Consider the following 24,240-nt stretch of genomic DNA (forward strand, 5'->3'; position numbering starts at 1 on the left):
TTATTCTCATTAAAAACACATGATTAAATTAACTTGTCTCTTCTTTGATATTTCTAGGCCATAGACTAAAGTCCACCTGGTATTGTCCTAGGTTCCAACTGCTGAAGTTGCCATCTAAGCTCACTCCAGCCTAGCCAACCATCCCGTTGTTTGCAGGATATCTACTGTAAAGTCTGGCAAGTAACGTTATCATGTTCCAAGTTAGTGGAGTTCCCATTGATGCCCTCCCCAGCTCATCCTACATTGAATCACCATATATGAGACGAACTGTACAAGTCTGTTCAATACTGACCTTAGTTCTTTAATTTATACCATTTGTTTTCTAATTAGAGATCACTATGTTTATCCCATTCTTTTATGAATCCCATCACTGTTTTCCTCTCCACCTCCCTCAGGGTGGCATTCCAGGCATCAACCACCCTCTCCATGAAAAATAATTTCTTAACATTACTCCTAAGTCTTCCTCTCTGCAACTCAAGTTGTGCCCTCTAGTTTTGCCATTTTCCCTTCTCTAGAAAAAATTTGGTTCTATATTAATACCTTTCAAGTATTTAAATGTCTTTATCATATCTCCCCTGTCCCTTCTCTCTTCTAGAGTATACAGTACATGTTTAGGTCTTCCAATCTCTTCTCATACTTCCTTTGGTTCAAACCCCTTAGTTATTTCCCACCTTTCTTTCAAAGCACACACGGTGCTTTTTTATATATTTTTTGTAGGAAAAAAAGATATCTGCACTCATACTGGGCAACCTTATGAGTGGGGTTACTATGTATGGCTCTGCCTCTACAGTAGCCACACCCTCTCCCTCCCTTCAACCCTTCCGCCCTCTGCTCTCCCACATCCCTCTTCCATTTCTCCAATATATCACCCTTCTAACCCCCACCTCCACCTAGTCCAACATCTTTCCATTCTGCCTCCTGTTCACATAAACTAGCTCTCTCTCTCACTCACCCACCCCTATCTCTGGCATATAATTCCTCCCCTGCCATTCTCAAACCTCTTCCTCCGGGCCTAACCTTTTTTTTTGGTGTTTCAAAAGTCGTCTTCAACAGTGGTGAGCAAGTTGAAAAGCTGTCGGCACATACTGTCACATAAAAGTCCCCAGTATACCTATTGAGATCTTTAAACCTGCCCCAGACACTTTATGACAAAGACCATCAACCATTTTACTAACCATCATCTGATCCAGCTCCATACTCTATTTCTTTTTGAAGATATGGTCTTCAGAATTGTACACAGTACTCTAAATGAGGTCTTACCAGAGACTTACGAGTTACGGAGTCCTTTTTCCTGCTGGCCATTCTCCCTGTACACCCAAACATATTCCATTGTCACTTGGTCTACTTGTTTGACCATCTTAAGGTCATCACATATGTACATGTTTATTGCATACAGTTTTAGCTATCAAGTGGGCAAATTTATAATCTCATTTCCAAGAAGGAAGCACTACTTTACCTGTGGTAATGACTTTGAAAATTACCTTCTATAACAGAAGTTATACACATACGGGCTTTGATTCTACAAATGGCGCCTAGTATAAGTGCCTAGCTAATTTCCATGAGGAACTTAATTGGCATGATAATTGAAAACACCATTAAAAGCAAATTTAAAAAATGATTAACTTAAGTTCCACACGGAAATTGGCAAGGCACCTATACGAAAAGTAGGCATGGTTAAGGGCAGAGTTTGGACATGGAAAGCGTTAGGCACCGATATTTTAACCAGGAAAACCCTGGCCTAATAATCCGGCCCCTAATGATGCTTGACTTGATTTATGTGCCATAGGTGCGATTCACAAATGGTGCCTAAATTTTATTAACATGCGGAAGGCACCATTTTCCTAGGTGCCTATCAATTTTGACACCATTGATAGGTACCATAGACAGGGCCTGATATTTATCTGCAGTTGTCAGCTGTTAAATAAAACGTTGGCTGCAGTGATTAAAATAGAACCAGCAGATAACTGCTGATGCTGAATATCCGGTTTCATTGGCAAATGGAAGTACTAAACAGCTAGGCCTAGATTCTAAAAACATTTCAACGTATTTTCCATGATGACTCCCAAAATCTTTTATATAATGGGAACTCCTAATGTGGAACTTAGCATCATTATTTGCCCTGAAGGTGACAAATGATTTGGTATCTAAAGATGAACCAACTAGGCTTAAGAACGAAATACAAACTGCAGTTTGTGGAGACTATAAATTGTGCTTTCCCCATTGCTGCTCCACAGCTTTGGAATAATTTACCAGGGTATCTCCATTTCAGTGCATCATTGCAGCACTTCAGGAAAGCATTATAAATGCATTGGTTCCTACATGCTTTTCCTTGTAGCCGATTGCACGACTTAATTGTTGTGTAGGTTGGAGTGGATATTGTAGATGATGTGCTTTGTGAGCCGCTTTGATAAAAGAGGCATATAAATATAGAAAATAAATAAACTAAACCATAATTGTTTAGCACACCCCTATTGAAAAGAATTACTGGGCAGCTTGGATGTGCCAGATAATATTTTTTTCTCCCATTAGTTATTATATTACTTCAGTTACTGCTGGAACCTCTCCCAGGCTTGCCCCAGAGATACAACTGAGAAGACAGAGGTCAACAAGCAAAGACTTCCAGCAGTTCCCCCTTGCCTGGCAGGTGTGCCTTGATAAGTTCTCCATGCCCTAACATAAATCATATTTTCAATCATAAAATACATATATATGTATAAAATATATATGTTTTCAAGCATCTGTCCCATATGGTCTAGTGGTTAGGATTCCTGGTTTTCACCCAGGCGGCCTGGGTTCAATTCCCGGTATGGGAAAGGTTTATCTTCTCCTGCTTACCTGTGCTGTCCTACCCTGCGGAAAGAAGGGGAAATCTCAGCTCCCTCTCTCTCCTTTTAGCATCAAGTTTGGTTAATATACATGTCTTTCTCTACTACCCCTGCAATGAACTATAAGGCATATAGATAAACAGGATGCATGATGTTAAGCGCCTGTGTTCTCCACCCTATTCCACCAAGAACTTGAAGGCAGGGAAGTGTCTGTACTACCTTTGGTGTCTTGCTTGGAAGAAGGTCCATCTTTTCAAGCAGCAACTAAGATCTTATTGCAAGAGACTGTGAGTAGCTTGACTCAAGTGAGAAGTAAGACTGCTTCCTGTAGTGAGAGTTAAGAATAAGGACATAAGAATAGCCTTACTGGGTCAGACCAGTGGTCCATCAAGCTGACAGTTGCCCGTTCTCACGGTGGCCAATCCAGATCCCTAATAGCTGGCCAAAACCCAAGAAGTAGTAACATTCCATGCTACTGATCCACAGCAAGCAGTGGCTTCCCCCATGTCTTTCTCAATAGCAGACTAAAAGAAACTAATATCTCCCCTTCTTTCCTCAGGGTAGGACAACACTGGTAAATAGGAGAAGATAAACCTTTACCATACTGGGAGTAGAGCCCAGGCCGCCTGGGTGAAAACCAGCGATCCTAATCACTAGACCATATGGGACAGTTAGGTTATTGAAAAATCAGCTGTTTTGTCATTAGAGTCACTTTGGGATATTATGCATGGCATTTATATCTCCATGCAGTCTATAAATTTAAAGAATACTAAAGATATTAAAATGACTTTAGAAGTGGTCCTAACCCAGGCTCAGGTATCTGCTCAGCAGTTCTCTTTGATAGACGTTTTGGATACTAAGATTTAGGAATCGGAAAGTTTGGAGGCAATATCCTTAAGGATAAGATCTATACACATTGGTGTTTGCAATATTTAGAGAATCATATTAAAAGACATGTTTATGTTTATTTAAGATTTAATAAACCGCTCCTGCATTTTACTGACCTAAGTGGTTTACAATGTATCAAACTAAAATGAAATTAGGGACTCCTTTTACTAAGCTGCGCTAACGGTTTTAGCACATGCTACAATGCCGCGCGCGCTAGAAGCTAATGCCTCCATAGAGCTGGCGTTAGTATTTGCCATGTAACGCGGGGGTCAGTGCGCGCTAAAAAACGCTACTGCAGCTTAGTAAAAGGAGCCCTATCTTATTTGTCCTGAAGGCTCACAATCTAGCTAAAATACCTGATTAAAATAAAATTATGTAATACATTTCCAAGTAGAGAATGACACGGGGAAAAAATCTGTCCCCGTCACCGCCCCGTCACCGGCCCACCATCCTCTGCACCGCCCCGTCACCGCCGATCCCTTCACCGCCCCGTCACCGTCATCCCTTTCACCGCCCCGTCACCGCCACTGCCATCCCATTCACCGCCCCGTCACCGTCCCCGCTGCATCCATATAAGCCTTTTTCCTTTCACTCCCTCCTTCAATTTGAGCCGGGAACACTAGCGATCGCACGGTCCCCGCGGCCACTACCTGCCTGCCCGGTCGATCCTGGTGTTTGGCCGGCTCTCTCCCTTCTCCTCACCTTGGTTTGTGGGTTTTCTTTTTCGGCAACCTGCGCGCTTTCCCAGGGAGCCGCACACGCGCGGCTGCTCAGTGTTCGATCTTCTGCTCTGCTGCAACTTCCTGTTTCCGGTTGCGTCAGAGCAGAAGATCGAGGCTGAGCAGCGGCGGGTGTGCGTGGCTCTCTGGTAGCGTGCGGGTCGCCGAGGAGGAGGATCTGCGGACTGGGGTGAGGAGAGGGGAGAGAGCTGGCTGGACACTGGAATCGATTGGGCGGGCGGGTGTGAGCTGCGGGGACCGCGCGATCCTTCATGCCTCACTGCGGGGGACAAGACCATTCACCGCCCCGCGGGCGGTGAATGGCCTTGTCCCCGTCGCCGCAGCGACTGCTAGTTTTCTTCCCCGTTTTCGGCGGGTGACCCGCGGCTAAAATGCGGTGGCCGCGGGTAAACCGCCACCGTGTCATTCTCTATTTCCAAGATCAAAAATCAAAGAAATAGAAATAATGAAAGAAGATAAAAAATTAAAAATAAAACATATTTAAAAGATAGAAAAGTCTCAAAGGCAGCTTGATAGTAAGTTCAGTCTGCAGAGCCAGGTCAACCGGCCACCACCAAAGAAGCAGGAGCAGGAACCATGCCAATGAAGACCACCATGACACCAGTCACCGGACAGGCAAGGCCAGGCGCCACTGACAGCAGAGCCCTGAAGTGAAGTTCAGTTTCCCTTCCATGTGTCCAACAATGCAGCTGCAGGAGTGCAAGTCCGCTAATGAGAGAGGGCAGGCCACAGGAGATCTTCCGACGGCTGACATCAATCCACTGCTGGTGACTACATCGGGGCCGTGCTGCTTTGTGCCAATGGCTTCCCCCTTCTGCTGCTGCACAAGAGCCCGGACAGGGAAAGCTGTGCTGAACCAGCTGATAGAATCCCCCGGAAAAGCAGCAGTTAGGAGAGATGAGAGTAAACACAGTTCCCTCAGAACCTGGTGTGCTTTCTCTCAAGCGACTACTCAACTTTCCTAAGTCTCCACTTATTTTACCAGTTGATATGGTTAAAAAATATCTGTTTGAGATTCTAAAGATGTCAGGAGACTTTTTCCCCCAATACAATAGCCCAGTATATTCCGGGCTCCAGAAGATCTGAAGATTTACCCCTTCAGGGCCAAGGAGAATGGGATAAAATGAATCTCACATCATTTTTTTTGAAACATCCCTGGAAGTGATTACATAGAGAGCTACGTACCTTGGTAGTTTCTTCTGCTCTGGAACCGGACTGTGTTTCTGTGCTGAAACTTTCCTTAGACATTTAGATTTTTTATTTTTGGGCTCAAAAGTCTGGGTATTTCCTGATCTTGCAAGAGAAACACAGATGAGATGTAGGGGTATCCTGGCTGTTTCTTTGATTTCCTTGTTCATGTCTCATAATTTTTGAGTATAAGCAATTTCAGTTTTTTGAGCCCAAGTAAGTGGAAGATTTTCTTAATGCTAAGGAAGATATGAATGTCATTGTGTAACCCTTATACTTGCTGCTTGAGGGAAGGGAAAGGGACTTGTATACTACCTTTTTGTACTTACACAGCCACACTCAAAATGGTTTAAATATATCTAGGTACTTATTTTGTACACTTCTTTCTTGTGGCGCCGTATGCCTGGAACAGGTTGCCTGAATCATTACATCGTGCTCCATCCCTGGCAGTGTTCAAATCCAAGCTAAAGGCCCACTTTTTTGAAACTGCTTTCTACTCTTAACTCCCCCTCACTGCTGTTAGATATCTATACCCACTATAACCTCCCCAACCCTGAAATGTCCTGTCTAAATTAGATTGTAAGCTCTTCTGAGTAGGGACTGTCTATTGTATGTTAAGCACTGCATATGCCTTTCAGTGCTATAGAAATAATAAATAGTAGTACCTGGGACAATGGAAGATTAAGTGACTTGCTAAGGGTCACAGGGAGCGACTCTAGGATTCAACCCCACAACCTCTGGGTACAGAGACAGCAGCTTTACTACTAGGCCATTCCTTAGCTCCTTGCAATGTATAAATTTGAAGAACTATTAAGAATATTAAAATAATTTCAGATGTGGTCCTAACCCAGGCTCAGGTATCTGCTCAGCAGTTCTCTAAGATAGAAATTTTGGCTAGAGAGAAAGAAATGGGGTTGTCTCTTCAAAAAATGTTTCTTTTTCCTGATTCTTAGATCAAATTTTCTTTTGTATTGTGGGTTGCAATTGTAATTATTTATTTCCACTAAGTGTATCATCTTTTACTTTTTTTTTCTTTTTTTGCTATTGTTTCTATTATATCCCAGGTGGATGGTGATATGTTAAGCATTTAAATTTTCAATTAAAAAAAATTGTCCCAAAAATATTTTACTTTCTGCCTAGGTCACCTGTTATAACATTATCCTTAAAGCTACTTTTGCTATTTAAAAGTTGAGCAACACTGATCTAGCTATTTTGCAAACTATGAAAAATACACGTGGAGGGGCATAATCAAAAAAAGGTCTAAGTCCATTTTGGGCCTAAGTCACTAGTCATCCAAAATCAGACATGTAAAAAATCCATTTTCGAAAAATACGACCAAAATATTTGTTTCCCCGAAAATTGTCTAACTGTACATCCAGCCGTTTGATTGTCTAGACCAGGGGTGCCCACACTTTTTGGGCTTGAGAGCTACTTTTAAAATGACCAAGTCAAAATGATCTACCAACAATAAAAATGCTAAACATATATATATTTATTTATATATATATATATATATATATATATATATATACACACACCGAGTGTACTTTGTATTTATGTTCAAATATTTTTTTATTATACAGCCCCCCTCCCCTGAAGGCCTGACCCCCCCCCTGAAGGTCTGCACATTCCCCCTCAAAGGTTGACTCCCCCCCTGAAGGCCTGCACTACCCCTTGAAGGACTGCACCCCCCCCCCCCGAAGGCCTACCCTCCCCACATCCATTTACCTAATTCCAGCAGAGAGCAGTCTGCAGAGAGGATCGCTGGTACTTTAGCAATCCTTGCAGGTTGCCATAGGCCTCAGGAGCTGTCTTCCCTCTGCCCCAAGCCTGTCTCTGACTTAAAGGAGGAGCAGGACCACGGCAGAGGGAAGACAGCTCCTGAGGCCTATGGCAACCTGTAAGAATTGCTAAAGTACCACCTGCCACCGGCCGTCTCCCATTTGTCCCCTTTGGAGATCCCCACAGGAATAAGGAAGTTAAATTAATAGAATACTTAGGCACAGAAAAACAAAGAAATACCTCCAACAACTGCCCCATAAGAACTGCCTGTCACAATGCTCATTAGTTGAACTGAATAAAAGACAAGTGGATTTAGAAGGGGGACGATCCGCCCGGGTGCACGGCTTGGAGGGGTGCACAGCCGGCCAGGTCCGGGTCATCCTGCCTTTTTTTTTCCCCGGTCCGCGCTCGGGACTCGCACCTGCCTGGTCCTGCGCCGACGCTCTAATGGTGCCGTCAACTCCCGCGAGCCTCGCGATAACCAACAGCACCATTTGGGCGGCAGGTGCGAGCCCCGTGCGCAGACCGGTGGAAAGGAAGGGCAGGAGGACCCGGACGGCTGTGCATCCCTCCAAGCCGTGCACCCGGGGCGGGGGCGGAGCGCCCCACCTCGGTACGCCACTGATTGGGAGGCCGATTTTGGGGGTTTTAAAATTGTATATCGGGCAGCATTAGGCCTCGCTCTTACCTTCATTACAGGCGCTTCTATTTCTTGTGATGCGCTGAGCTCCGTCCCCCACCGACCTTCACCCCACCCTTCCAGCACTCTGATTGGCCAGCGTTCTTTAAGAGGCGGGCCAGTCAGGAGGGGAAAAAAAGAGAAGGGAAGAAGGGAACCTGCTGTGCAATCGACTGGGGTCGCCTGAGCGAACGACCTGTCGATCGCGATCGACGCGTTGGGCACCCCTGGTCTAGACCGATAAGTCGTCTGTCTTTATACCCCATTTTCGACCAAAAATTTGTGCAACTCAAAAATGCCTAGAAAAAGAACTTTTGGGCCTGGGGCACCAGAGAAGTGGGGTACCTTACAGGGCACTGCTGTGAACTTCACAAAAAGGGTGTCACATAAATATTTCACCACAACTCCCTTATAAGTCATGGTGATCCCCCCCAAAACCCTCCAGAACCTACTAGACCCACCTATCTACCACCCCAATAGCCCTTATGGCTGCAGGTGCCACTTATATGGCAGTACAAAAGGGTTTGGAGGGTTTGGGGGGGTACACATATTTCACCATGAATTCAGAGATTAGAGTGGCTTATGAGCCTATGTCCTCCTCTCCATGGTTCACTAACCCACCCTCAAGACCAATTAAGCCACCTCTGTGCAGCTCTACTAGGCTTTCCTATGCCAGGCTGCCAGGTGCTGATGTTCTGGGGGCAGATATGTAAAGTTGTTATTATGATTTTTATGGTGGTGGGGTCAGTGATCACTGGAGCAGTGTGTGTGGGGTCTGTACTTTGTGTCTGCAGTGGTTATCTTCTTCTTCTATGGACTTAGACCTGGTTTTAGATGTCCTAAGTCACAACGTCCAAGTTCTGTCTAGGCAGTGTTGTAAAACTTTTGGTTATACATGCAGTACGACTAAGTCTAGGACGGCCCACACCCCACCCAAATCCCGCCCTCACCACTCCTCCTAAAATACCTCTTTTAGCTCTGGGCGTACTGCAGCACTGTGAAGGCCTAAGTCATTTTTAGATATGTCTAAAACCCAGTTCAATTATTGGCACTTGGATGACTTGTCTAAGTGCCGATTTAGGCCAGTTTTTAGATGTATTTCCATTTTGATTATGAGCCCCAAATTGCATAATAAATCACTTGGACCCTCTTTTACTAAGCCGTGGTAGAAGTTTCTACCATGGCCTGAAGTGCAGAATGCTCCGAGACTGCTCTGCTGCTCATAGGAATTCTATGAGCGTCGGTGAATTTAGCACTCCGGGCCATGGTAAAAAAACTCTAGAAAAAGAGGGGATTAATTTTACAGAACAAAAGATTACTCCAAGAATTTAGTTTTTTCTGTTGATGCTTCTCATAATTTTTTTTTTTTTCTTCTGTTTTAGAGCCTGCAAGAGGAGAACAGAGATTTGATGAAAGATAAAGTAGGTCTCCTTCATCAAGTCAAAGAATTGCAAGAAAAGTTGGAAAAAGAGAAGGTAACTATCGGCTTTTATTAAACCACGGTAGAAGTTTCTACTGTGGGCTGGCGAGGTAAATGCTCTGATGTTTATAGAATTCCTATGAACATCAGAGCATTTACCTCCCTGGCCTTCAGTAGAAACCTCTACCATGGTTTAGTAAAAGGAACCCTAAAAGTAGTGCTATCAGCAATGTAAAGGTATAAAATTAACACTATAGTCATGATATTAAGTCATTATGGACTCCTTTTACAAAGCGGCAGTAGTGATTCTTTCTTGGCAAATACACCAAAGCCCATTCAGTTCCATTGAGCGAAATAGCTGAGTGGTACTGAAGACTTCATGAATGTGGCAAGGTTGAAGGAGGACACTTTGATCACAAATTATGAATGAATTAAAAAAATTATACTAATGTATTTTCAAAGGTCATATTAAATGTTCAAACGATTACACTGCACAACAAAGTTTTTGCTTCCTGAACACTGCTGGGTGTTTCTTATAGAATTTTGGGTGCTGATCATGAATATTACATCAAAAATTACCCATCACGTACCATTTCAGAGAAATCTTCAATTTTGTCGTGATTTTTTCTTATATTTGGATGCAAACAATTTTTTCTCCCATAAGTGTCTTATCAACAACGGTTTGTGCCGCCTGGGTATGTCCATGCATAAAATCTAGCCAGGTTGGAAGCTGTTTTATGGAAGATGACATCCTGGGCATGTCTGGGCAGGTCTGAACGAGCTTGCGCTGTCTCACCATGCTATAATGGTGGCTTCCATACACCGATCCTGCTCATTTGGTTAATATAGATAGTCCGTGTGTGTATATAGTATCAGTATAGTAAAGTATAGTAGTATAGTAGCTGTAGCAATATAACAGTAAGTAAGCTTGATGCTATAGACGTTTTGGTGTCGGGCAATATGTCTCGTCGGTGTCGTAACAGCCGCGACACATTCTGCTATATCTGTGGGGAATATACACTTACGCCTCAGAGACGTTCGATGACTGCCCTTGTAAAGAAAGCCTATCATCTGTATTTTGGCTGCAAAATAGGTGATCAAGACAAGCAATGGGCGCCTCACATTTGCTGTGCGACATGTGCTGTTAGTCTGAGAGCCTGGCTCAGAGGTACTCGAAAGACGATGCCATTTGCTGTTCCGATGATATGGCGAGAACAGAAAGACCATGTGACGGACTGTTATTTCTGTTTGACTAATGTGTCTAGTTTCTCTGCCAAAAACAAGAAGTCAATTGAATATCCTAATCTGCCTTCAGCAATGAGACCCATGCCACATGATGACAGTCTTCCAGTTCCGAAACCACCAGAGGATTGGACCTTAGACGAACCAGATGAAGAAACTGCAGTGCAGGGTTCTAACAGTGACATTGACCCGGATTTTGAACCATCCTCATCAGGCGATCCACATCTGATAACACAGTCCGAATTGAACGATTTGGTCAGAGATTTGGGTCTGTCAAAAGCAAAAGCTGAGCTGCTAGGTTCGAGACTGCAGGAATGGTGTTTGCTATCACCAGGTACGAAAATTTCTGTGTTTCGAGACCGGCATCATGATATAACCAAATTTTTTGCACAAGTCGACAGTCTCTGTTTCTGTTGTGACATTGAAGGATTGTTCTCGGTCTTTGGTTGTGATCACAACCCGGAAGAGTGGCGTCTTTTCATTGATTTGTCAATGTTAAGCCTGAAAGCTGTTCTGTTGCACAATGGCAACGTTTATCCTTCAGTACCTGTTGGCTATGCAGCACATATGAAAGAAACATATGAGAATATGGAAATGTTACTAAAGTATGTCCAGTATACCAGGTATAACTGGAATATCTGTGGAGACCTCAAAGTCGTTGCTCTGTTACTAGGACTGCAGCTTGGCTATACAAAGTACTGCTGTTTCATCTGCGAATGGGACAGCCGAGACAGAGAGTCGCACTATTCTAGAAAGAACTGGCCACTCCGTAAAAAGTTAGTTCCAGGACAGAAAAATGTAGCACATGAATCGCTTGTTGACCCGACAAAGATATTTTTGCCTCCTCTTCACATTAAACTGGGACTCATGAAGAATTTTGTGAAAGCAATGAACAAGGAAGGGGAAGGTTTTCGTTATTTAAGACAGATGTTCCCAAGAATAACTGATGCCAAGATCAAAGAGGGTATTTTTGTTGGCCCCCAGATCAGACATGTTATGAGTGACAAGCGATTTGAAGATCTGTTAGTTGGGCCGGAAAAAATTGGCTGGAAAGCCTTGAAAGACGTTGTTGACAATTTTCTGGGCAATTACAGAGCCCCAAACTACATTCAGCTGGTAGACAAACTTCTCAAAGCATACAAGAGAATGAAGTGCAATATGTCACTCAAGATTCATTTCCTCCATTCACACTTGGACTTCTTCCCCGCAAATCTCGGTGCTGTGAGTGACGAGCACGGTGAAAGGTTTCATCAAGACATAGCTACGATGGAGAAATGATACCAGGGCAATTGGAATCCGTCAATGCTTGCCGACTATTGTTGGATGCTACAACGTGATGCACCAGACACTGAATATAAAAGAAACTCGGGAGCAAAACACTTTTAATTCTGTTTCATTTAGTCGCTTGTGCGAAACGTAAACTTGACTATATATTTTATTGTCAGTAAACATAAAAATGTCTATTTCTCATAGTTCTTACATGATGCAGTAAAACCAAAACCATATTTGAGCATACCAAGTTGGTACCTGTCATAATCACCAAAAACTTTTCAGGAATCAAGACTTAACCAAAAAATTGTTGTGCAGTGTTATTAATACTTTATTTTGACACTACGTAAGCAATTCCTATTTTTCCGGACACCATGTAGTGTTAAGTCAGCATTTGCAAACCAACATTTAGGCAAGACAGCTTACGTTATGTCAATGGCTTGTGAAAATGACTAGGCACAAAGAAGAGGCAAGAGAGATGTCAATACCAACCAACAGTTACATTTATTATAAGAAGTATTTTCTTTCTTTCTCTCGCTTTAATTTACATTCTGGATCCCTTTGAGGACTCGAGAAGATTTAAGTTAATTATTTCTTATTGCTTTGCAAGGATTGATGAATATAATCTTGTTTTCTATGTCTTGAACCTTCTTTCTGTACAAGTTAATCTTGAATGTATAATTTGAAAACAAAAATAAAAAAACAAACAAAAACATTTATTCAAAACATCAATAAATAAATCAGCAAGCGTCCTGATCTCCAAAGATCATATGAGGTCCCAAAAGTGGAATCCTAGGAAAGTCCCAACCAGGATCCGGGTTTCGGCAAACTGACATCACATTCCTCAGGGGACAACAAATAAACCACAGACATCAAAGTATTGCTGATTACATTACGGGCACAGATCGCACTGATGTTCAGGCCACCACATTCTGTACTCGGCACTTTGTCACACAGGTTTAGTTTGTAGTGGACACAACATTGAAAGCATCAGCACAGTGTGCGACAGCCTCAAAGAAAGTGAACAGAATGTTAGGTATCATCAAAAAGGGGATCACGACCAGGACGAAGGAAGTCATTTTGCCGCTGTATCGGGCGATGGTGCGCCCACATCTGGAGTACTGTGTCCAGTACTGGTCGCCGTACCTCAAAAAGGACATGGCGGTACTTGAGGGAGTCCAGAGAAGAGCGACAAAGCTGATAAAAGGTATGGAAAACTTCTCATACGCTGACAGATTGGAAATGCTGGGGCTATTCTCCCTGGAAAAGCGGAGACTTAGAGGAGACATGATAGAAACCTTCAAAATCATGAAGGGCATAGAGAAGGTAGGCAGGGACAAATTCTTCAGGCTGTGGGGAGCCACAAGTACAAGGGAGCGCTCGGAGAAATTGAAAAAGGACAGGTTTAGAACAAATGCTAGGAAGTTCTTTTTCACTCAGAGGGTGGTGGACACATGGAACGCGCTCCCAGAGGCTGTGATAGGCCAGAGCACGCTACAGGGGTTCAAGGAGGGTCTAGATAGGTTCCTAAAAGAAAAGGGGATTGAGGGGTACAGATAGAAGTAGAGGTAGGTTATAAGAATAGTCAGAAACCACTTCACAGGTCATGGACCTGATGGGCCGCCGCGGGAGCGGACCGCTGGGCACGATGGACCTCTGGTCTGACCCAGTGGAGGCAACTTCTTATGTTCTTATGTACCCTTATCTGTATCGATGGCATCCCATGTATAACCACACATCTCTGGAGAGAGCAGACTCTGGGCCTCAGCTTCTACAGGCAGGAGCAGAAGGAGGTGCTGAAACACTGCAAAAAAAGCAGCAGCAGCAGCACCAGCTGCTGTTGTTCTTTGGTGAAAATGACTGCAACTAAGGGCTCCTTTCTCTAAGGTGCGCTAGCGTTTTTAGCGCATGCAGGATATTACCGCATGCTATGCGGCTAGAACTAACGCCAGCTCAATGCTGGCATTAAGGTCTAAAGCACGTGGCAATTCAGCGTGCGCTATTCTGCGCGTTAATGCCGTAACGCGCCTTAGTAAAAGGAGCCCTAAATGTTTAAGTCGTTTCGCAAAACGTATAGTATTCTAGAATCTTAGGGCTCCTCTTACTAAGGTGCACTAGCGTTTTTTAGCGCACGCAAGATATTACCGTGCGCTACACCGTGTGCTATGCGGCTAGAACTAACGCCAGCTCAATGCTGGCGTTAAGGTCTAGCGCGTGTGGCAATTCAGCACGTGCTATTCTGCGCGTTAATGCCCTAACACACCTTAGTAAAAGGAGCCCTAAATGTTTAAGTCGTTTCACAAAACTTATAGTATTCTAGAATCTTAGGGCTCCTCTTACTATGGCGCGCTAGCAGTTTTAGCGTGCGCTTAGCATGCGCTACAATGCCCTGCACGCTAAACGCTAATGCCTCCATAGAGCTTGCGTTAGTATTTTTCGTTTAGCGCGTGGTTTGCGTGCGCTAATCTTTTGCGCGTGCTAAAAACGCTAGCGCACCTTAGTAAAAGGGGCCCTTAGTATATAAGTATCCTTGCAAGACGGGGTTGTGGCAGTAAACAACTGGTAAGCTGCTTCTGGCTGAAGGCTGAACTAACCCAGGATGTTCAAGGCTGAGCTCCTAGCATTAAATGGCTGATATTCAGACTGGTGCCAGGCAGTGGCGTACCTAGCATATGTGGCACCCGGGGCCCATCATTTTTTGACACCCCCCATCTGTATGAAAAATATGATTTTTAGTAACAATCCACATGTCACATAAGAGTGTACCTAGGAAAAGGCAGCATCAGACATACTGCAGTGAGCAGTACAACATCAATACACCCATTGTAAAACTAAATAAGCCAGACTAGTACAGATCAATCCTACACCGTCAATCCTAACAGAAAACCGTGTCTTTTCAAACACACAAAACACAGAAAACACCTTCGCCTAGTATGTAACCACAAACTAACCCCTCCCCCTTTTACAAAACTGTAGTGTGGTTTTTAGCCATGGTGGTAATAGCTCAGATGCCAATGCTAAAAAACGCTCTACAGTTTTGTAAATGGGGAGATAGAATAAAAATATGTAGACAAAGATTAAACTGAAGCACCAAGAAGCTGGACTCTGCATACAATGCAACACCACAGAAACAGCGATGCATCTCCCCTAAAGCAAAAAAAAACAAAAAAACCCAAACCAGAATTTTTTTCTACCTTGTCTTCTCTGGTTTCTGCTTTCCTCATCTTCTTGTCACTCTCTTCCTATCATCCACTGTCTACCCTCTCTCTGCCCCTTCTATATGGCATCTTCTCTCTTTCTATTCACTTTCCAGAAACTTTATGCCTCCCCCTTCCTTCTCTCCCACACCCCATGATCTGGCATTTCACTCTCTCCTCTCCCTTCCCTCCCCCCACTTCCATCAGCATCTGCCCCCTTTCTCACCCTTCACCATGCTTCCATACCACCCTGACCCCCTTTCTCACTCTTCACCATGCTTCCATACCACCCTGACCCCCTTTCTCATCCTTCACCATGCTTCCATACCACCCTGACCCCCTTTCTCACCCTTCACCATGCTTCCATACCACCCTGACCCGCTTTCTCACCCTTCACCACATTTCCATACCACCCTGACCCCTTTTCTCACCCTTCACCACACTTCCATACCACCCTGACTCCCTTTCTCACCCTTCACCACGCTTCCATACCACCCTGACCCCCTTTTTCTCCTTCCACCACCCTGCTATGCTTCTTTCTCTCTCCATCAAAATCAGCAAGGTCCCGCGATGACTATTTCTGCTGCCTCTGCTCCGGAAGAGATAAGTGACATCAGAGAGGGGCTGGGCCGACAGACGTAGGGAGTTGCGGCAAGGTCCCGCGATGACTGCGGCTGCCGGTCCACCCCCCTCCGATGTCACTTACCTCTTCCGAAGCAGCGGCAGCAGAAGTAGTCATCGCGGGACCTTCGTGCACTTCAGCACGGCTGCCGACTCTGCTCTGGAATAAATACGGCAGCCGCGCTGAGGTGCCGTTGTCAGCAGCGCGGGAGCTTCCGGATCCGGCCGGCTGTGCACCCCCTTGAAGCGTGCACCCGGGGTGGACTTCCCCCCCCCCCTTGGTATGCCACTGTTAATTTGGCTTCATAAAGTTAGAATAGCAGTTTTGCTGTTCTACCTTTATGTGGTTACTTATCTGGTTAGCGGACTGAAAATTTCTTCTAACAGCTAAGTTTCTGCTCTGTCCCTAACTCCACCCCCAGTACTGCCCACAAACTATCTAGTTTCAGCATAGGCAGTTAGACGGGATGTCCTGTGGCACTATGTGAATATTCCTGAATAGTCCCACATAAGCGGTTTAAATGGCCAGGAGTCTCTCCTGGCTGTTTAAATGACTTTGAATGACAATCCCAGGGTATTCCTACTAGTTGGTGCAGTAGACAGTGTTGTTGGTGTCAGGTTTTCAAGAGCATGCTGCTGCCTCTTTTGTCTTTGGATCTTTTTTCCTCACACCACTGGGTATAATCTAGTTCCACTGCATGTCCTGGGATCGATAGGATGGAATGTTGCTACTATTTGGGGTTTTGCCAGGTATTTGGATTGGCTGGGATTCAAGATTTCCTCTTTAAAAAAAAGAGGACAGCTGGCCTTGCTCCGCTCCAGCACCAGCTCCATCCCATTCCACCCCCATCCCTGCCCTCAGACGAACTTCGTATCTCCTTACTTAAGCACGGGGCCTCGTCTGATGATGTCACGTGCATGAGCACATGTGTGTGATGTCATCATGTTAACGCCTGCACATGCACAGAGGCCCTACCGATGTGGCCCCGAGCTCAGGGCCTTCCAAAACCCAGACAAACTGCCAGGTTTTGGAAATACCTCCGGGCATCTGGACAGTCCTCTATAAAGAGGTCATATCTGGGTTTTCCTGGACATCTGGTAACCCTAGGATTGGAAACGGGATATAGGGCTAGATGGACCATTGCTCTAACCCAGTAAGGCTATTCTTATGTTCTTATGTTATGTTCCTCCTATAGGCTGGGTTTAATAAGTGCTCTATGCAAACTTACCATATACTGTATACTCTCATGCCGATTTCAGGGCACAGATTTTCCTACAAAGGCTTGCATGACTAGATTTGAGGCTAACTCCTGGGTCACACTTAGAAAAAAAAAAAAAAATGAACATACCTCGCACTGTGAAAGTACCAAATGGTGCATTAGAATATGAAGACGTTAAGGAAAAGAGTTACATGTAGATGCCATTAAGGATATTCTACTTCTGAATGCAAGAGATGAGTGATTAGCTTCTACCAGGTATATTCAACTCTGGAGCTCTATTACCATGCTGATGTGAAATCCCAGTCCCTTGGATTTTGTAAAGGACAAACTGAAAGAATAACCTAAAATCTCCAAAGAAACCTGAAAAAAAAATAATGTACAAACTGATGAATATGAGTACAGTTGCCTTTCCAGCAATGATTTCAGAGCTACTAAAAATTAATTATTTAATGATACACTGCCACCTTTTGGTTATAATCTGTATAGAACGTTTCATATGAGCAGAACAGCTTATAGAAAAATAGAAACAGAAAAATGAAGGCAGATAAAGACCATATGGTCTGTTCAGTCTGCCTACGATTATTCATGTCATCTACTACCCCTTCCTCTCCCTTAGAGATCTTATGTATTTTTCCCAACCTTTCCTAAACTCAGATACAGTTTTCATCTCCACCACCTTCACTGGAAGAATGTTTCATGAAGTCACACCCTTTCCATGAAGAAGTGTTTCCTCAGATTACTTCTGAGTTAATCCCCTTTTACCTTCATCCTATGCCTCCTCATTTCAGAGCTTTCTTTCAATTCAAAGAGACTCATCTTCTGTGCATTTATGCCATATAAGTATTTAAATGTCTCTATTATATCTCAATGAAGGCTCTCGACAAAGTACTCAAAGGTAAGGGAATAACACTCCAAACGAAGATCAGAGTTGTCCACACACTCATTTTCTCAGTGATCAGTTATGGATGCGAAAGCTGGACACGACAGAAAGAAGATGGACTCATTTGAACTTTGGTGCTGGAGAAGGATTTTATTTGAGCCATGGACCGCCAAAGAACTAACAAATCGATTCTGGAAGAGATCAAATTGGCTATGTCACTCGAAGCCCAAATGATGAAGTTATGACTGTCTTATTTTGGAGAAGAATATCATGTTTGGGAAGATCAAAGGAATCAGGTGAAGAGGGTGGCCTGCAATCAGATGGCTAGACATGTTGAAAACAACCACGGGGATGACGCTGGAGGATCTTGCTGGACTAGCACAAAACCAGTTTCTTTTTTGATCTGTAATTCATCAAGTCACTAGGACTTGAACATGAGTCGATGGCACCTAGCACATTTCAAATCTCCCCTCTCCTGCTTGAACTTTAAGTCTGTTCCCATACACTTTATGATGAAGAGCCCTGACCATTTTAGTAGCCTTCCTCTGGACCAACTCCATCCTGTTCCACTTCTTTTTTTAAGGTGCAGTCTCCAGAATTGTACACAATATTCTAGCTTTTGCCATCACCTTTTCTATCTGTTTGGTCACCTTAAGATACACTCAAGTCCTATTCTTTTTTCATGAACAAAAAGACCTTCACCCCCTAAACTATATTATTCCCTTGGGGTTTTGCAGCTTGATAAAAGCCATCCTAAATCACTTTGGATATTGACACTAAAGAATTTTACCCGTTATATTCAGCTATGCCAACCTGACTATATTTGTGAATATAGCGAAGTTACTTACCTGTAATGGGAGTTCTCTGTGGACAGCAGGATAAGTCAGCCACACTTTTGGTGATGTCATCTACGTTCCGAATTCGGAATTGCTCTCCCAGAGCTCAGGTGAGGCTTTTGGGAGCCTCATCTGAGCATGTGCAAGTAGCCCTATATATATATACCTGTGCTGGCCTTCACTAATCCAGTGATTTCCCTAGCTTGAGTCTTATTGCAGTGTCACCCATGGGGGAGGAGGGAGGGTCAGTGTGGCTGACTTATCCTGCTGTCCATGGAGAACTCCTGTTACAGGTAAGTAACTTCGCTTTCTCCATGGACAAGCAGTATAAGTCAGCCCCACTTTTGGTGACTCTCCAGCTGCGGGATCCAGAGGGTGTAAAAGGATGGGTTCCCCATAGGGGATGGTCCCTTCTGCATCCCTGCTACCTCGCTGTGGAGGGGTGAGGCTGCATAGATATCAGGTGCGGGACAGAGACAAAACCCCAATTACTGAGACCAGTCCGAGGTTATGCATTGCAAACAATAGGAACTTTATTTTGGTCCTTAGAACTGGACCAACACTCCCTTTTTTTTTTTTTTTTTTAATCTACCGACATGGTAGAGTATGTATCTCAATAAAAGATAACGATTATAACTAATAAACATCACCAACGTGGTGTTTGAGTAACACTTTTTTTTTTGTGCAAAAGGCAAACTGCGCATAATGTGCTAACGTGCAAACTGTGCAAATTGTGTCAACATGGCAGAATATAAGCTGTCTAACAGTCTCTTCTATCTGATTCAGGCTAATAGTCCTGTTCAGCTAGTTCAGGTATTGGTGTCCTTTGCTGCGTCTGTTTTGGTCACCATTCGTAATATGTTGAGGCCAAAGTCATTGGAGGTCTGCAGTGGGCGATCCAGGCAATCGTGTCTGGTGAAGGTGTGTGGGGTAGACCATGTGGCTGCTCTGCAAATATCCTGAAGTGGCGTGTTGCTGAGGTTGCTAATGTTGCTAATGTTGCAGCTCTGGCTCTTAGTTGGTGTGCTGTGGTCTTTTCCTCAAGGGACAATCCTTCCTGCTTGTAGCAGGCGGCAATGCAATTTGAGATCCAGTTGGATATAGTGCGTTTCCCTACTGGTGCTCCTGGCTTGTTGGGGGTCAAAGGAGACGAATAGTTGTGCTGCCTTTTGCCAGGGTTGCATTCGTTGAATGTATAACCAAAGTGCATGGGTGCAGTCCAAAGTGTGTAGGAGTTGTTCCATGCTGTTGGTATGTGGTCCCAGATAGAAGGAGGGGAGCACTATCGATTAGTTTACGTGGAAAAGCGAGACTACCTTTGGTAGGAACTTTGGGTGAGTTCTCAGCACTGCGTGATCATGAAGGATCTGTGTGCATGGTGGGTATGTCACCAGGACCTGTAGCTCGCTGATGCACCTTGCTGATGTAATGGCAATTAGAAAGATTACTTTCCAGGTGAGGAATTTGATTGGCGCATTCTCTAATGGCTCGAATGGGTGCGCTGTTAACCTGCGGAGGATGATGCCCAGGTCCCATGGCTGGCGGAAGGCGGTGTACTGGAGAGTGCAGGTTGATAAGTCCTTTCATGAACTTAGACACTAGTGGGTGTGTGGCTAGGGTCCTGTCCTCGATGTGGTTGTGGAACTCTGATATAGCGCTGATATAGCGTTCTGAGGTCTGTCAGGGATAAGTTGAGTAGGTACTGGAGTACTGCTGGGACCTGGCAGGTGAGTGGGTCTTCTCCTTTCGAGGCACACCATGTGTGGAATCTTTTCCACTTGAGTCTGTATGATTTTCTAGTTGCCGGGCACCTGGCTGCTAGCAGTACCTCAGTCACCCCGGTTGACATGTGGAAGGGGTCCAAGATTAGCCTTTCAACATCCATGCTGTCGGTGCTAGTGTTTTCAGTCTGGGATGTAGAGTTTGCCCTGGTCTTGGGTAATGAGGTCTGGTCGCAGCGGCAGGCTGATTGGCGACCATGCCGACAGTTGATGTAGGAAGGGGAACCATACTTGTCTCAGCCAGTAGGGCGCAATGAAGATCACTGTGGCTGCCTCCTGCCTGATCTTCTGTAGCGCTCTGTTGATGAGTGGTATGGGGGGAAAGGCGTAGAGCAGGCATTTCCCCCAATGTATGGAGAAAGCGTCCCTGGTTTGGCTGTATTGTGCCGGTCTTTTGGAACAGAATTGAGGGCACTTCTTGTTGTCCTCTGCGGCGAAGAGGTCTCTTGTTGGGAGGCCCCATTTTTGGAAGAGATCCTGGGCTACCTCCGGATGGAGGGACCATTCGTGGGGGTCCAGCTTTCTGCTGAGGCTGTCCACCAGGGCATTATTCAGGCCAGGGAGGTAGGTGGCGTGGATGAGAGTATTGGTTGATATGGCGAATGTCCAGATTTTCTGGGCTTCCTTGCAGAGGGTGAGTGAGCCCGTGCCTCCCTGCTTGTTGATATAGAACATTGCCACCTGATTGTCTGTCTGGATCAGTAAGGTCTTGTTGGAGATCCAGGGGGCAAAGGTTTGTATGGCTTTCCCAATTGCCCTGAGTTCCAGCAGGTTGATGTGTTGTTTGGCCTCTGATGGTGACCAGGGGCCCTTGGTTCTCAGATAGAGGAGGTGGGCTCCCCACCCCTGTTTTGAGGCATCTGTGGTGAGTGTCAGTTGGTGTTGTGGCTACTGGAAAGCCTTGCCCCTGTATAAATTATGTTGTTGTGTCCACCACTTGAGATTGTTGCAGATTTTTTGGTCCCTTGTGACTCTGTGAGACAAGGGCTGTGTGTGTTGGTTCCAATTCTTTCTGAGGAACCACTGGAGGGGTCGCATGTGGAATTTGGCGAGTGGGACAATGTGTATGTAGGCTGCTTGATGGCTCAGAAGGCCATTGTTCTTGCTGTGACTGTGTGTCTCTCTATTTGCTGAACCAGTTTTTGTATTGCTTGTCCCCTTGAGTGGGGCAGAAAAGCTGCATTCAGGGGTGTGCAGATCCTTGCCCCTATGAATTCTATTGATTGTATTGGTTGTAGCACTGATTTTTTGGGTGTTTATGAGGAACACCAGGGATTGCAGGAGTGACATCATTGTATTGACTGCTGCTGCCGTTTGCCAGGCTGATGGGCCCACCAGCAGCCAGTCGTCCAGGTAAGGAAACGCGCATATGGCGCTCTTGCGGAGGTGGGCCGCTGCTATGGCGACACATTTTGTAAAGACTCTCGGTGCAGAGGAGAGTCCGAAGGGTAGGACCCAGTATTGGAAGTGCTGAGTTAGGGTCCTGAATCGTAGGAACTTTCTTTGGAAGGAATGCATAAAGATGTGTGAATACGCATCTTGAAGGTCTAGAGAGGCCAGCCAGTCGTCTTTTTGAATTAATAGTAGGATTGTCTCTAGGGAGTGCATACGGAATTTTTCCTTGACTACTTGCTTGTTCAGGCCTCGTAGGTCTAGGATGGGTCTGAACCCCCTCCCCCCCCCCCGTCTTCTTGGGGATGAGAAAATAATGGGAGTAGAATCCCTGGTTGTGCTGTGACCTGGGTACTGGCTCTATTGCTCTTGCTTGGAGGAGAGCTTATATCTCTCTGGAGATGAGTTCAGGCTGCGGTTCCCTGCAGCTTCTTTTTGGTGGGTTGGATGGTGGGTGGGTGCGGAATCTGATGCGATATCCGTTTTTTATGATTTGCAGCACCCATTTGTCTGTTGTTATCCTTTCCCAGGCCTTATGGAAAACAGAGAGGTGGCCCCCTATTGGGGTGGGGGTGCGTTGTTGATGAGTCAAAAACTGGGCCCTGCCTTCGTGCCGGTGGAAGTGGCTGGCTTGTGCTTTTTTCATTCTCTCCGGTGCTGCCTTTGCTGGTAAGGGGCGTTGGGCTGTTGTGCTTTCTGTCTGTGTGATGGCCATCTGGTCTGGCTGTCATACCGCCTTACATTGGTGTTGTGTTGGCGGTACTGGTTGATGTTGTGCCGTCTTGGTGCCGCGGCTTTTACAAGGACGTCTGAAGAGAGGGTTTGGAGAGTAGTGCAATGTTCCTTCATTTGGTCCACCGCTTCCATCACTGTCTCCGAATAAGTTCTCCCCTGAGCATGGTGCGTCTGCGATACGCTTATGGGTATCCTCTCGGAGCCCCGAGGCTCGTAGCCATACCAGGCATCTGGCTGCTATGGCTACTCCAGCTGTGCGGGTCGAGATTTTGAATGTGTCAAAGGTTGCTTTTATCATATGTTTTCCACATTCTTCCATATCCTGCAGTATGTGAGCTATGCAGGCTTTTCCCTCCAGGTGTAGCGTGTCCAGGGTTTCCTCTACTCTCCTCCGGAGGGCATCGTTGTACAGGATAAGGTGGAATAAGTGAGTATCAATTTTTGCATTTAGCATGGAGCCAAGGTAGACCTTTTTAGTGGTGGAATCCAGGGTCCTGTGTTCCTTGCCCAGGGGGTCGTTGGCATGAGGGCGATTGCTCTTAGCTTTTTTGAGTGCAGATTCTACTATGATAGATTGGTGAGGGAGCTGTGGTTTGTCAAAGCCTGGTGCCTCACTGATCTGGTATTTTTGGTCTAGTTTCTTGGACACAGCGGTGCCTGACATTGGGGTCTTCCAGATCTCGTCCCGACGATCTAGTAGCAGCTTGTGAGCTGGTAGTGCCACTGTGGCTTTTTGTACTTTCAGATATTTTAGCAGTCCCGGTGCTTCGTTTGTCACCTCTGACTCCGGTGTTGGAGCAAGTGCTAGTTGGGTGGCCACCTTCTGGAGGAAATTGGGATAGGTGAGGTCTTCTGCGGGAGTGTCAAACTGTGATGTCCCAGTCGCATGCTCTGTGTCTGGGGTCTCCCTGGTTGCTGATGTATGTGGGCTGCTTTTTGTTGAAGCGTAGCTTTGCTGGTAGCACTCACTGTGGTCGGAGGAGTAGCCGCCTGTGGTCGGTGAGTGTGATGCCGCTGTCTCTGCTCCATGCCTCCCTGCCGGTGATGGTTGTCGCACTTGTTCTGCATTTGGTGCTGGACTTCCTGTCAGCTGTTGTGAGATGAATCTGCTGAATAGATTGAGTAGTTGTTGGTGGTCCATGGTGGCGGCTGGTTGGTCGGGGGCACTGGCGATGTGTGGGTGGTCCTCCCATTGGCGAGACCTGCCCCTGCTCCTGGCTCCGTGGTGGTGTCTGTGCCGTCTCGGTGAGACTGAAGAGGCAGAGGAGGAGGAGGAGGAGGAAGTTGTCCTGTATCGCTTCCTTCTTTTTCCACTTTTGCAGCTTTGGTGCTTGTTGTTTCTTGTGTCTTGGCTGTTAAGATGGGCAGAGTCAGTGGTCCTGCTTAAAAAAGCACTGTCTTTTGGCTGTGGTACATTTTGGTGTAGCTGTGCCTTTAAGGGGGCGGATCCCGGCGGGCTGACGTCATCAGGAGCTGGAGTCAGGGCAGCTGTTGGCTTCAGGCTGCAAGCAGCATGGCGCCATGCTGTGTCGGCGCATTCCAATG

At 45.5% G+C, this 24,240-nt stretch overlaps 1 protein-coding gene and 1 non-coding gene across 2 annotated transcripts in view; both read left to right on the forward strand.

Annotated features, from left to right (window-relative positions):
- The window catches only part of LOC117350303 (rho-associated protein kinase 2-like), an 84,850-nt gene that overhangs the window by 21,579 nt on the left and 39,031 nt on the right, over positions 1-24,240 (forward strand). The window contains exon 7 of the mRNA XM_033924545.1: positions 9,485-9,577. Coding sequence (XP_033780436.1) covers positions 9,485-9,577 — 93 coding nt within the window. The remainder of the gene's footprint in view (positions 1-9,484; positions 9,578-24,240) is intronic.
- On the forward strand, positions 2,742-2,813 carry TRNAE-UUC. The gene has a single exon. It is a non-coding gene; the product is annotated as a tRNA-Glu (tRNA).

This window comes from Geotrypetes seraphini, chromosome 1, assembly GCF_902459505.1.
Source record: "Geotrypetes seraphini chromosome 1, aGeoSer1.1, whole genome shotgun sequence".
Taxonomy (NCBI): Eukaryota; Metazoa; Chordata; class Amphibia; order Gymnophiona; family Dermophiidae; genus Geotrypetes; species Geotrypetes seraphini.